Source organism: Bidens hawaiensis, unplaced genomic scaffold (assembly GCF_021521415.1).
Source record: "Bidens hawaiensis isolate Kalapana, Puna unplaced genomic scaffold, B.hawaiensis_p1.1 tig00012553_1, whole genome shotgun sequence".
Taxonomy (NCBI): Eukaryota; Viridiplantae; Streptophyta; class Magnoliopsida; order Asterales; family Asteraceae; genus Bidens; species Bidens hawaiensis.
Genome location: NW_027492027.1, coordinates 1 through 14,975, shown reverse-complemented (window position 1 = coordinate 14,975; position 14,975 = coordinate 1). Strand labels below are relative to the sequence as shown.

The following is a 14,975-nucleotide window of genomic DNA, read 5'->3' as shown; positions in this document are numbered from 1 at the left end:
CCTGAGTGAGGACAGAAGTGATCAAAGATAGACCCACACAACTCATGGTGGAAGGAAAGAAGATGTAAACCAAGGGTTTAATGAACACTAACCTGATTGGGAAATGGTGAGAGGAAAGGTCAGCATGAAAAGGATGAGTCGCCGGGAAGTTACGATGGTGGGATAAAAAAAAGAGAGGTAAATGAAGAGTTTATGATGATGGGATGTGTTAACCAGTGTATAATGACTACGTGGGAAAGCGTGCACATTCAATTTACACCACATGTTTTACCGCCTATATGGTGGATCGAGGTTGGGCCAGGAAAGTGCATTGGACCAAAGTTTAAGTGAAGATGGGCTTCGCCCATGAGATTGGCCCAGAATCCATCTTTCCAGGACCAGAAGACAAGTAGAAGAAAGGGGAAGATGGGTTGGAACTGAGTCCATTATCCTTGTCATAAATAACAAGGATAATAGACTAGGGGACTTGAAGAGATTACGTCGGATTTGGGCTCGCAGTAAGACGGATAATCCCAAGAAGTAAAACCTAGCCCAATGGTATCCAGTGCACACCAAGACAAGATCCAAGGTCAACCACAGACCGGTCGCTATTGGTCTGGTCACAAGACAGAACTGGAGCATACGTACTCCAGGAGGAAAGGAGATGTCCAGCGGGTAATAACAAGTTTCCTGCCAAAGTTAGGAGGAAGAGGAAAAACCAACGGATAATAGACTAGGCCCAGGGGTTAATGATCCAGGAAAGGATTCCTTCGTGACACTATATATGTATACACCTTTATTGTAAAATGGTTATGTGGGATCAATACAATAAACTATCATTTCATTTGTGCACGGTCATATTTGGCTGAAACGAACAAACAAAGCCTCACACACACACACATACACACACACGTAATCCCGTGATAATTCATTCGAGGTTTCAACAGTACCCTTGGTGCAAACTTATTTTAGTTACAATTTCATCTATAGCTAGCTCGCTCGCAAGGTTCATTAGTATAAAACAAAGTGATTCATGATCTTCATCTCATTATCTTTTGGTGCATTTTGCGATCACGAAACAAGTGGGTTTTTAATGGCAAACCCAATTTTTCATGTATTTTGCAAGACATAAAGGTTTTCAGTTTTCTCTAATCGTCAATTGCAAAAAGGTTGTTCTCTATAGATTTGAGTAACTAACGTAATTTTAATTATGTGAATTGACGAGTCACAAAATGTAATTGAAGTTAAAAATAATATATAAAAGTAATTGTTTATCATCTTTATTAATATCATTATTTTAAGAACACTTTAAAGAAAATTTCCAAAAAGTATCAAATCAAATTACATGAGGTACAAATGAAAATCTATTTGTAAAATTCCATAACCCATGTATTGAGTGCACAAGCAGCCTTGTTGAAACCTTTGAAACCTGCCCCTTTAGCTAAAGCTTCAAATTCTTTCTCAGTTCTCTCTTTGCCACCGGGGTTGTGAGCCAACATAATCACGTCGATGTGAATCACGTTTTGGGTCGCTGTAGTCGAGTCAGGTGCCTCAGGAAGAATGCATTCAGCCACAATCACTTTGCCGTGTTCCAGAAGTGAGTTGTAGCAGTTCTTTAGAATTTGCAAGCAGTGTGCATCACTCCAGTCATGGAGTATCATCATCATCATCATCATCATCATCATCATCATCATCGTACTCAGTATATCCCACCAATAGCAAAGCTATGGTAGGGTCTGAGGAGGGTAAGATGTAGGCAGCTTTACCTCTACCCCATAGGGATAGAGAGGCTGCTTCCGGTGAGACCCCCGGCTCGATAGTAGTTTTGCATCAAGCCTTGGACATAAGGCACATAGCACTAAATCATCGGGACACCGGCTGATCGGTGCATGTACCCTTATCTTTCAGCTATCAACGCCACTACATGATGCCTGATTAACCGTCCGTCACTTTTAACGTTATTTTCACGAGATTAGTAAAATAACGTCAAAATTAGTGCAATTTCACTTTTGCCCACCCGAGGGTTCACACATATATACATCATATGTGCGCACCGCAAGCAGGGCTATCAGACATGGAGTATCCACTGTCAAATTAGACACACCAAAGCTCTATTAAAAACTTTTCGAATTTGATTCTCTTTAAAAATCATAACTAAAATTAAAATATCACCTTCATAAAAATAGCGTCTCCTTTTGGTACACTTTCAAACATATCTCCCCCAACATGTTCAATACCTGCAATATTACATTAGTCTAACTTATTTCCATTTTCCTATTTGATTTTGAATCAATGATGACACTTTTTCATATATACGTACCTTGATAAGTTGTGGCATCTTCAATAACATGTGGCAAATCAAAGTTTATTCCCTTGAGTGAAGTATGTTTAGAGGTAATCATGTTAAGGCTTGCACCAATGCCACCACCAACATCAACTAGGGTTTTGAGACCACTAAAACCATCATACAAATCTACTATCTTTTTCATGGTTAAGGTGGAATGATTAAACATTCCACTATTAAAAACCTTGTTGAATCTTTGATCTTTGCCATGGTATTCGAAAGCTGACATTCCATAAGCTTTGTTGAATGGAATTCCACCATCCAAAACCGCGTCTTTTAAATAATACCTGACATCATTTTCAATAATGGATCAAACATAATTATCGGTGCCACCTCATATTTAATGGTTAACATGATAAAAACACATTATAAGTATAATATTTGAAACTCAAATAATACACATGGTTAATTGTTTGTAGTGTTAGATGCATTATTATTGTCCAAAGAAAAAAAAAACTAGAATGATAATCAGCACAATTTTGTAAATTAATTGTTTTAATATAAAGTCAAAATATCATAAATTATTTTTGATTTACTGTATCTTTTATAACAATTTTTAACGATTAACACACATACTCTAATCCTACGCTTAAATCTACATCATTTTAGTTAATGATACTCAAACCCTAACCTCATAGAATGAGACCCTATGTATTATTAGTTTTGTTAATAACTTTATTATATATAATGCCAACAAACCTTTTTTTATTGGTAAGCCATAACTACTTTATCCAAACACTAATGCACCCAATCAGTTTTCAATAATTCCTATGATTACGTACCCACATCCAAACACCTCCCTAAAACTCTAAAACTTAAAATGAAAACACAAATTTTAAACATACCAGCTCTCCATGAGAACCTTATCCTGGTTCATGAGCAACAAGGGTGCCAATGAAACACCACCATCATTCTTGGTCAAGAACTTGCAAACAGGAGCCGAACCATAGAACTGCTCAACGCACCAATCGGCAGTCTCCTTGAGGGTACATGTGAGCACAGAATGGCTAGCCAGAAGACTACAGATCCGGTCAATCATGCCAGGTGCTTCAGGGTTGTTAACCTTGGGGAGCAGGGCCACCAGCTGAGAAGACGAAAGCGAACCGTCTGGACCCGCTTGCGCAATGGTCTCAAGCAGATCAAGCTCGATGGCGGTTTTCAAGACCATTGGCAAGACAGATGCAGTTGCAAGTTGCATTGCAAATAAGAAAGATTCATCTTGGTTTGCTTCCACTGGAACATTCACAGATGCTGATGTTGAACCCATATTAAATGTTAGCTGATATTTTGGTACTTTTAGTGGATATACAAGATGGAATATGATATGATATGATATGATATGATATGAAAGAAGTATAGTGTGTACATGTGTGTATATATACGGATGAGATTCACCAACTTACAACTTATGGAGTATGGACCCTCACTGCTGTAAATGCTTGCATGTTGAAAAGTCTAATATTTTGGCTTTGTGGTGGACAATCCTCACCAACCACTGGCCGCTATATATCACGAATGAATACAAAAGAAGAGGGTTTCACAGCAGTCGATAATGGACAACCTCATCCAAATCAGTTGACTCCACCAACTCTTCCGCCATCCAATTGAGAACATAGACATAATTCTTTTTATTTGTTATAATAACATTGGAAAATAAATCTTTATATTTTTATTAGTATTAAGGAATTCGAGGTTGGATAAAAGAAGCCGACGCTAATGGGTTTGGTGACAAAAGTCATTTGGTATGCAAGAATAGGAGACGGAATAAATGATAAAATGGAAAAAAAATTGTTTGGTTGATCAACGGAATGGAATGGAATGACCTATTACAAATTACATTCCTTCTAAAATACCCAAATTTCATTCTACATCACCCTCTCACCACCACCATCGCCCCCGTTACCGCCACAACCATCGCCATAACTTCCAGCCGCCCGACACTACCATATACCATACACCCCCCTCGCCACCCACCACCGCTATCACACACTACCACCACCACCTGCCACCTCCATCAACCATCCCTCCTACCTTGGCCACCACTAACGCTAACCACCACCACCGCTTGCCACCTCCACAGTTACCATCATGACCCGCCTCCAACCACTAGAATCTCCTGCCGCCCACCACCACCAACGCCACGACCACCACGATAGCCACCACCATCACCATTCACAACCATTTTATTTATTTTTTATTTCCTCCCACCAAACAACGCAAACCAAACAACCAAAAATAATGATTCATTCAATTCCCTTGTGGTAACCAAACATCTCATTGAATGGTAATAACCCATTCCATTCATATGTCCATTCCATTACCATGGTCATTACATTTTTCGTCCATTCCATTACCTCATACCAAACAAACCCTTAAATATTTCTTTAACAACACTTTTACACCTAAAGTTCGATTTTAACTTAAATCTGTCAAGATGTCAACCCTGATAATAATACATTTGTGAGGAACAGGCAACATATCCATAGACCAGTAGGTCATTGATATTCTACAAACTTAGATAGCGTTTGGTATGCAATAATAATAAATGGAATGCAATGGGAAATTAGTGATGAGCTTAATTTGGGCAAGTTGTTTGTTATATTACAATAGGTCGGCTCCCGACGGGGTCATCTACGAGAATCCTTAAAAATTTCGGGGCTCGGGATGAGCATAAAAAAGACTCTAAAATCACTTAGTTATGTGATAAATAGGTAGCCGGTTTATTCTACAATATTAGGTAGCGTTTGTTATGCAATAGTAATAAACGGAATGCAATGTGATAATTAGTGATGAGCTTAAGCTTGGCAAGTTTCTTGTTATATTACAATAGGTCGGCTCCCGACGGGGTCATCTACGAGAATCCTTTAAAATTTCGGGGCTCGGGATGAGTATAAAAAAGACTCTAAAATCACTTAGTTATGTGATAAATAGGTAGCTAGTTTTTTTAGTTGGATTACAATTCCAAAGCTCAATATGTGACATCCGTTAATTTCCGAATCCAAAAGCATGACCCATTTTAAATTTTTTATTTTAATGAGAGATTAACTTCTTTTTTTTTATGATATTTATCATTTATTTGTATTTGTTAAGTTACAACCTTGATTTTAAACGTTATTTCACGTATTTTATACTTTAATCAAAGTCTAGTGGTTAAACCTGTCATTTCTAAACTTTTTGCGAAAACATGTTCTTCACGTAATCGTACGATCAAATTTAATAAAGTTCTCATTCATCATTTATATTATTATTATTATTTATTTCAAGTTATTAACATTATTTTTATATGTGCAAATATATGATTCTATATTCATTTCATTGTTTACGTGTGTAATTGTTAATTTGACATGTTGAACCAATGCCAAGATAACCTAAATTAATTTTTATTCTAAGCATTATACTTGGCGTAATAAATAACATCTTTCTAACATATTTCAAACACAACTTATTTACCAAGACTTACTTATTTAACCTCCTTCTGATCACAACTATTAATACTCCCTCCTTTTCTTCTTATTGCTTTGCTCATTCATCTCTTCTTCTTTCCCTAATACATTATTCCCGGTAAACTTTTAATTTATGTTCTTCATATTTTCTTTATACTTGACCATATTTTATGTGTTTGTTCTTTGTTTCTTATTTTTTCTTATAATGGTTCTAAAACCATCATATAATCATGTCTATGATCCCACCTAATTCATACACCATTGTGTATGGCGTGGAGGAGAAAAAGAACCGAAGGTTGCAAGATGATCTTCGATAGTCACACCTTAACAAATTCTTACATTCTTAAAAGTTTTTGTTTTATTTAACTTAATTGATTCAAAAACTATAAGTATTTTGATGATACATGACCAAAAGAAATTGTACCTATCATACCCTAAAGCATAAAAAACATTTTTATTTACAATGTTTCAAATTTGACAAAAGAATTGTTCGACAAAGATTGAGCAATAACTTCGTCATAACATACTGGAACGATACAAGGACAAAGTCTATCATTAACATTATTGAGTTATGATTCTAATGACTATTTATTTGTATTTGTATTTTTTCGTTTGGCTTCATTATCATTATTTGAAAATTAGTGTGCAGATCTGTACCTTCTGTGCTATTTTAGATTATCTCAGATCCGAATTTGGGTAAACTTTCTAAATAAAAGTTGTTCCTTACATACTTATTTAGTTAGTTGACAGGATATTTTTAATTTTTTTTTGAGAATTTATTGATAACTTAAACATTTATGTAATCGGTGACAGAAATCTGTCCAAAATTGATTTCGTTTTTCTTGTTTTCTATTTCAACTTCTAGTTGTGTTATTTTAACACATGTATGTTTCTTTGACCTTTATTTGTCAAACACATTCTAAAGAAACCTTAATTACTTGGATTTAGGATTACTGGATAGGACTCACCCAAGCTTAACCAAAGACCCAATAGTTTCATTCATCCCCTTTTCCCGTATATACATATTTTGGGGGTAGTATGTATTCCAATTTTAAATGATTCAAGTTTTATCTCATTTATTCAAATACAATTCAATTCCATGTTACTGCACGATTATTTGTACGCTATGTTTTTATGCCTCATTATATTATGTGCTTATATGTTTATGTGTCTAACTTTGGTTGGAGCCTCATCATCATCCTCGTACAAGCGTTGAGTCACTACCTAGTAACTTGGCTTTGTGCCAATTCGAAAATGGTCCACGTTTGATATTCAAGTTAGTCAATTTACATATGTTTGCAAATTAACTCTTATAATCATGTGAATAGAAATTTTGTGAGAATAATATATATATATATATATATATATATATATATATATATATATATATATATATATATATATATATTTATATATCAAAACTTATGTATTCTCACAAACTATTCGTAGTTGACACCTTTTATTTTTATACACGCTACATGTATAAGTATTTAGTGGTTATCAAGATCGAAGACATTTATATTGCCCTTTAGGTTATATATACGAAAGTTATTGTAATAGTTGTGTGTGTATATATATTGTGTACTTGAGATAATTTTAATATACTAAATTATTTTTGTCGCTAAATATTTATTGTCTCGGGCTAATGAATAAGCATACGTTATGTCTCACGTATAATCCACCTTAGGTCGGGTGTGACAAAATACAGACCAAATCAAAAGTATTAATAATAATATTAATAAAGAAAAACTTACTAAAATAGTTCATATAAAACACAAATGATAGTTTTATATAAAAACATCCCCAATAGGAACTGAAATCCTTGACATTTGATTCCATACACTATGACTGTGACAATTGCCAATTTTCAGGTTAACTTCGTTAACTAAACACAGTTAAATCTTGTTGACTATGTCTGTAAACTCAGTTAGTTCTGTTAACTATGTTAATGAACTCTTAAACATGTAGTGTCATGTATGCGTACATTTAAGTTAGTGTGTCGTTGGTGACTTAAACAAGAATAAGTAGCTAATTATAACTAGAATAATAAACTCGTCATGCATGTTATAATATACGTGGTATGTGGCATGTACCGAATATGATAAGTATAATGTGTTATACGATCAATATGTTATATCACTAGTTGTTACATGCTTATGTGATTTATAAGAAAGCTAGATGATTAAACAAGTTGCATTGTATGTTATGCTACATGTTGGTTGTTTAGTTACTATGAAACCTTAGATTATAATACATAGGAAATGTTTTATAAATTATGTAGCATGTCACATATATATTAATAAAAGATAGCCTAAGGTATTATTCCATTAAATTAATAATAAAAGTTTATTAATACAAAGAGGTTACAAACTATTGGATTCCAAAACCTTTATTTTCCCCTTCTCTCTTGTCTTAGCCGTAAACCACACACATCACACCCACTCTCACTTTGTTTCGCAAACACTCTCTTTCAAGCCCACTTCCATACACAAAAGATTTGGTGATTTTTGGGAAGCAAGGGGAGTAAACATTTAGATCAATCAAGTAAGTAGGTTTTTTATGTTTTATTTTATAAGTATGAAATTTGTATCCAAATGATTTGGATCATAGAAAGAGGATGATCAAAGTTTGATGAGTCAAAAGAGTTGAATGTGTTTTGGTTTAGAAGTTTGAATCTTTTATTAGTATACTTGTTTTTCTTATGAATTTAAATGGATAATTGAAAGACATGAAATTTGATTGTATAAAAATGTTCCTTGATGATTAAAGATCATAAGGATATAAGAATCATGATTATTGTGATTTTTGGTTTGAATCTGCTTGTTTACAGATTCTGTGTTTTAGATTGTATATTGAATAACTTGATGATATGTGGGTGTTTCTGATTGATTTTTGATTCTATGAATAAGTACTTTGACTCTAGTTTTCAAAAACGTCGAGAATCTTAATTTTTGGACTTTGTTTGAATAGTTTTTATTAATTTACCAAATCGGGTTGCAATCCTGATTGAAAGATAAATTTTCCGAGCTATGTTATAAATTGCATAACTTGATATTAAAAATAGATATGGGTATTATTCCACTTCTGGAATATTGTAAATTGAAGTAGGAATCTAATACATTTGGTCTTGCATTAATTGGACAAATATAAAATTTTTGGTAAATATTTGTGTACTGTTGTGTTAAAATAGAGACTAAAATTAGGTTGTTGTAGAGTTTGAATATTCTGTATGTTTTGGTGAATTGTAAAATTATAAGAAAAATATATGTTATACCTAATACTTGTAAGAATATGTATGAATTATTTGGTAATTTAATTACAAGTTTTGGTTGGTTGGAAAAATCGGTTTTGATGATTGAAAACTTGTTAAGGATGATCAATAAAATAGTTGTAATTTGTAATATATTGATTGTGCTAATTTGAATTTTGACTTTATGGGTCAACTTAGAACTATTTGACTAAGTGGTTAGTCTTACTTGTGAAGTGTTGAAAGTGGTAGAAGTTAGACTTAGTCATAGGATTGTATGAAAAGTGGCTAAGTGCACATTACTTTGATTATTGTTAAATTGTGATTAGGACATCATGTAATCATTAAAAGTATAGAATATTGGTCAAAAGTCATCAACGGGCCGTCGGTCAACATTTTGGTCAAATGTCAACATTTTGGTCAACGGTCAACAAAACTCAATTTTTAGTCTTCGGTCATCAAGACTTGGACTTTAAGTCAACGGTCAACAACTTGGACCTTTTGGTCAAAAGTCAAACGAAAAGTCAAACTTTGGTCAAAGTCAACAAAAGTCAAACTTTGGTCAAAGTCAACAAAAAGTCAAACTTTGGTTAAACTTCAAATAAACAAGGGAATTGTTTGGATACTAAGGGTTCTAGGAATCGCTTAGCAAATACTTATAGTGCTTATATGATTTAGGCACTAGAACAACTTTGGCTTAAGCAGTTGACTTTCAAGTTGAACCGCATTCGAGGTGAGTTTCACTACCCCACTTTTTACTTACTCCTTTTGGGGGGAAAGAATGCAACATACAAACTTTTTGGATAATTGTAGACTTTTTAATACCTCATGGGTATATAGTGCACTTAAACTGAAGTCCCTCATGCACATTGGACCGTTGACGATTGTACATTGGCTCGGTAATGAAAGGTAGTACTACTGGGTCTGACAAACCCCCTCGGGGCTCTCGGTTGAGGGAGTCGTCGGGCGTCTCATTTACTAGAAACACACTAGTCTTATATTAGACTCCGTGGGTGGCAACAAACTAATAAGTCAGCCTCGGTCACAATGGAACCTACACTAATGTAACATGATTGCTAGCCTAATTAACTAGCGGTAATACTAATGCATATATTATCCGTACATTATCCATGCTTTACTACTTACACTGTTTACTTACTAAATGGTTTGTTTGACAAACTTGTTTTTAAACTCAAACTGTGAACTCACCAACCATCGTGTTGACCCGTTTTAGCATGTCTTTCTCAGGTCATTGATAGTGCAAGGATAGGAGTTGCATTCATGATCACCAATAGACTTTGCATCATAAGTTGGAATCTTTTTACTTAATAATGTTATGGCTTGCGCGTGTTTTGGGCGCCTTAGACTATTTGGTTTTGTTTAGGGATGTTTCTCGTTATGTTACGCTTCCGCATATTAAACCATTAAGACTTTAACTCTGAATGGTTTTCCCAAATATGGGACAATAAAGTTTATTTAAAATATTTAGACGTTGTTTGTTGTAACTAATGATTGAGATCCTGGTTTGTCACACGCCTCGCGGTAAAACCCCGCATGTGGAAATTGAGGGTGTGACAACAACTCTTTTCATTGCACCAAAGAGTCCTTTTAGACCTATGATTTAAAATAAAATTATATATAAAATATTTTTAAATTTTTTAAAACAATTATGGAACTTAGGGGAGAATGAGTGTCACACTCGGCCTCGGGGGCCTAGCCATATGACTAATTGTTGGCACCAGTTTTGAAAATATATCAGATGTGCGTTCTTTTAATGGAAGTCTTTAAATAAAATATTCTTTTATAAAATTTCGCGATTTAAATACCTGTCTTTTATTACTCAACATTTTTTTGGTTAAAAAAAATCTACAGTTTTTCATAATTTCAAATATCGAAGCCATCAGAATTAATCTATCGACTATATATCCAATATTTTTATTTTATTTCTTGTCGGGACTATTCTTAACGATTTCTTGTAAAACAGTTTGAAATTACATTAGCTATATACATGTGAATCGTCAGTTGACTCAAAAACATTTTCAGATCCAAAGGGTGCCACTTTCATGATACAAGGGATCCATTATATATAGTTTTTAATGAGTCAACATGGTACCACTTTCACGATCCCTATGACACATATCCACTAGCATACACATACTAGTCAACATTTTCTCTGGGACTGCCCCATTCAGGAGAAATGATTTGAAAGTACTGTGTAGCAGACCATATCCACTAACCTACGCACACAAGTCAACATTTCTCCGGGATTGTCCCCATTCAAGAGAAATGGTTTAAGACTGACGTCTAGCCTATACACTAATTAACAATTATGTTTGAATCCAGATGCATTTGCATTTAAGTTTGATATTTCGGACACTTGAAGACAAACAATCAGCTGTCACTTAGAGTAAAATCAGTTTTTAAGTATAAGTTTATCACAATCATTTTCAGTAAAAGTTGCACCCAACCTTGTCATGAAAGTTTTAGACATATCCACATCTGTAAACGTGTTTTGACTCTTCTAAGACAAATAACTGATTTGTCCCATAGGAATAAAACAAATTAATAGAGGTAAGACGTATTCACATGTCTTTTCGGTTGGATATCTTTATTTATTAGTACTCTATCTTGGATGCTTAACCTCAAATAAGCTTAACGACCATATACGAGTCGACAACTATATATTCTTACGCTTGACTAGAATCGTCACACGCTCCTAAACACGAGGGTCAGACTATTTGAAAACAAAAAAAAATACTCAAGAAGATGCTCGAGTTTATGTGAGAGTATGAAAGAGATTGAGTTGTGGATGAAACAAAATGAGCTATCAAGATTTCTATTTATAGTTGTATGTAGACTTCATCTGTAGGCTAAAGTAACGCGAGGTGTCTTACATGTGCCATTTTCTTCCACCAAATACTCTAGATGTTCCCATGACTAGTCATAGTAGTATATGAGGTGTTGAAATATTAAGGAATTTGGTACTAGGATTTGACATGTATCATCTCACCTACATCGTTAAATTTAGAGCTTACATGTGTCCCTCACATGCTTTAGAAAACAAGATACTTTCTTTTAATTATTATTTCCACAATATATATATATATATATATATATATATTATAAAAACATATATATTATTTTTTATTTATCTCTTATGTTTAGGATATGACTTAATTTAATCGCTTGGTTAAATAACTCGTAACTTCGTACGTTTATTTTTTAAAACAATCATTTTATATAAACTGAAATATTTTACTATAATCCTATTTTATATTTACACCAACTTCCTTTGTTGGGTATTTACAGTTCCGGCCTTCAACTTTTAAAAGTTGATATTTCCAAAATGAAAATTTGGTGGGTGTTACACTAGGTCTGGTCCGTCGCCCTCCTCAACCTCCCTTTGGGTCGGCTTTAGTTCCCGGGACCTAAGAATATCATTGAATGGTTTTGGTATGGCAGGCAAGACCTATTGTAAGGAATGGAAAAAAGTGGTCTTTGGGTAGTCAATAGAATGGAATCAACGATTACTCAAGAAATCTCATTCCATATATACCATTCATTCGTGCAGGTCTATTATTTTCGTCCTATTCCTCTTTCAATTTAGTTTCTCGACACCACCATCACTACCGCCATGACCATCGTTGCCCTTTTTATTTGGGTAATTGTCTTTATTTTGAGGAAAGGATATTTTCGTTATTTGTACTCCATTTTAGCATTTTTGTGCTATACTAAACAATATCAAGTATTGATTTATTTCATTCATATAGGTTAACCAAACAAGATAAATGAATAGTAATGACCTCTTTCATTTTCTTCTCCATTCAATTATCTCTCCAATCTATTATCCATACCAAACATACTCTTAGTATTCTTATAATTAATATATTAAGCCTACTCTGTAAGTTTATAATCAAGAAAAAAAATTAAGTCTAAAAGTTTGATCAACTATGCTTAAAAATAACATGTTCTTTTCTTCTTGTTTTTAATTCTTAACTATTTTTCACATGTTATTGAATATTGTTAAGTTGTTTTTGGGACGGGGTAATGGAAAGGACGGAGAATGGAATTCCATTGCTTAGTTTGGTTACCTTGTGGGCATGAAATAAATCATTATTTTGAGTTGTTGGGAACCTAGAAAAACACGTAGGAATGGAATAAAAATGTGGTGGTGACTGATTGTGGTGGTCAGTGATGGTGGTGCCAATGATGTTGGTGGGAGGTGGTGGTGCCGTTAGTGGAATTGTTGGTCGGTGGTGATCGGAGGTATGTGTTGTCGTTCTATTCCATCGACCAACCAAACAATTTTTTTGTATTTCTTCACAATAGTTTATCTCATTTCGCTTGTGATCCTTGTGTATATTTTCAGCAAATGGTATAAATAAGAAAAGAGAACTTATCCCACATTGGTGAAAGAAGAAAGTGAAGTTATCCCATTTCGATATAAATAAGAAAAGTGAATTGTCCCACATCTATAGGAAGAAAAAGTTGTAAGATCCTTATAAGGAAGATATATCATATGATAATATTCCTGTATGATAAGACACACTCAGTGGTCTTAGAGAGGGTGCAAAAAACTTGACGTGCACGTGCGAAGTGCGATGGGCACAATGTGGCGCTTTGATGGCACACTTTGCACTTCACACACTCGCATCTCCGCGTGTCTCCTTAGTATATTTGGTGGTCATGCTATGTGATGGACAAAAAAACAAAGCTTGTCGCGATACGCGATGACTTGTAATTATCTAGAAAATTTTTTATCTTCATCGCTCAACTCGGAGAGTCTTTAAATCACCCATTGCGAAACACGATGTGGTTGCTACATAGACGTGCCATGTTTCCTGCCACATGGCATAGCTAGGGCTAACCCGACCACCCTATAAGCACGTTGCGCTACGATATGACCCTCCTTTTAGGCCATCGCGACACGCGGCCAACTTTGAAATCAGTTATAAAAGGGGCTAATCATGACATTCAGTTCATCTTCCAAAATCATTCGTCACTATCACTTTTTCATATAAGTGTGTTAGTATAATACCTGTGTTTTTATTTAGTTGAGTTAAATAAAAGTAACAGAGTGTGGGTTTGGACAATAAAAGATGGAATAAGGGATAATGATGGGCCTTAGGTCCATGGGCTTAAGGGTATATAAACACCCTTAAATCTCCCTAAAACCCTAAAACCCGCATTTCATTCATCCAACCTCCTCCACACACTAAAAAACACACACAAACACTCTCATCATTTCGGGCCAAGATCCGAGCTGAAGAAAGGTTGGATTTCGTGTTCGAGCATCATCAAACAACAAGAAACATGCCTAGATTCACGTGTTGATTCCAAACCCAAAGCTAGAAGTGAACCCTAAAAGGTAGGTTTTAGATTAAAGGTTAATATATTGCTGTCTGTTTGCCCAAGGATTTGATACTAAAGCAAATCGGGCCTTATTATGTATGAAAAATGAAAACTTGAACGTAAACAAGTTGTTTGGAATGAAATGAGACAAACGAGTGACATTTGAACCGTGTTAGAATGAGTAAACGAAGTTGTTGTGGCCTAGAACTCTTTTTATCAGTAAAAAGGGCATGACTGGATGTAAGGAAGTGATTAGAATGGAAAAACACGAAAAAACCATGTTTGAATCGGACTCTGGAGAAACTCGATTCGTTTGGAGATAAAACGAATCGAATCGAATGGAAACAAATCGAATCAAATGGAAACGAATTGAATCGAATGGCAAACGAAATGGATCGAATTAAGACTCAGTTCGATTAAAATTTCAGACTTGATTCGATTGAAATTTCACAATCGATTCTATTGAAATTGAAACTCGATTCGATTTGTTTAGACTTAACCCAGAATCATGGAAAGTCAGCTTAACCCCAACCAGGGGCTTTGCCCCTTGGACCCCGTGTAACATCATGAAAATAACGGATCAAAAATACCAAGTTCAAAAGATAAAGGA

At 34.5% G+C, this 14,975-nt stretch overlaps 1 protein-coding gene across 1 annotated transcript; it reads right to left on the bottom strand.

The window, feature by feature from the left end:
• Positions 1 to 1,153: 1,153 nt before the first annotated feature.
• On the bottom strand, positions 1,154 to 3,643 carry LOC143541336 (caffeic acid 3-O-methyltransferase-like). Its single transcript, XM_077034180.1, has 4 exons — positions 3,169 to 3,643; positions 2,300 to 2,610; positions 2,153 to 2,216; positions 1,154 to 1,641 (listed from the first exon to the last, which is right to left on the bottom strand). The coding sequence occupies exons 1-4, from the start codon at positions 3,588 to 3,590 to the stop codon at positions 1,344 to 1,346; spliced, it is 1,095 nt and encodes a 364-aa protein (XP_076890295.1). The 5' UTR covers positions 3,591 to 3,643; the 3' UTR covers positions 1,154 to 1,343.
• Positions 3,644 to 14,975: the final 11,332 nt, after the last annotated feature.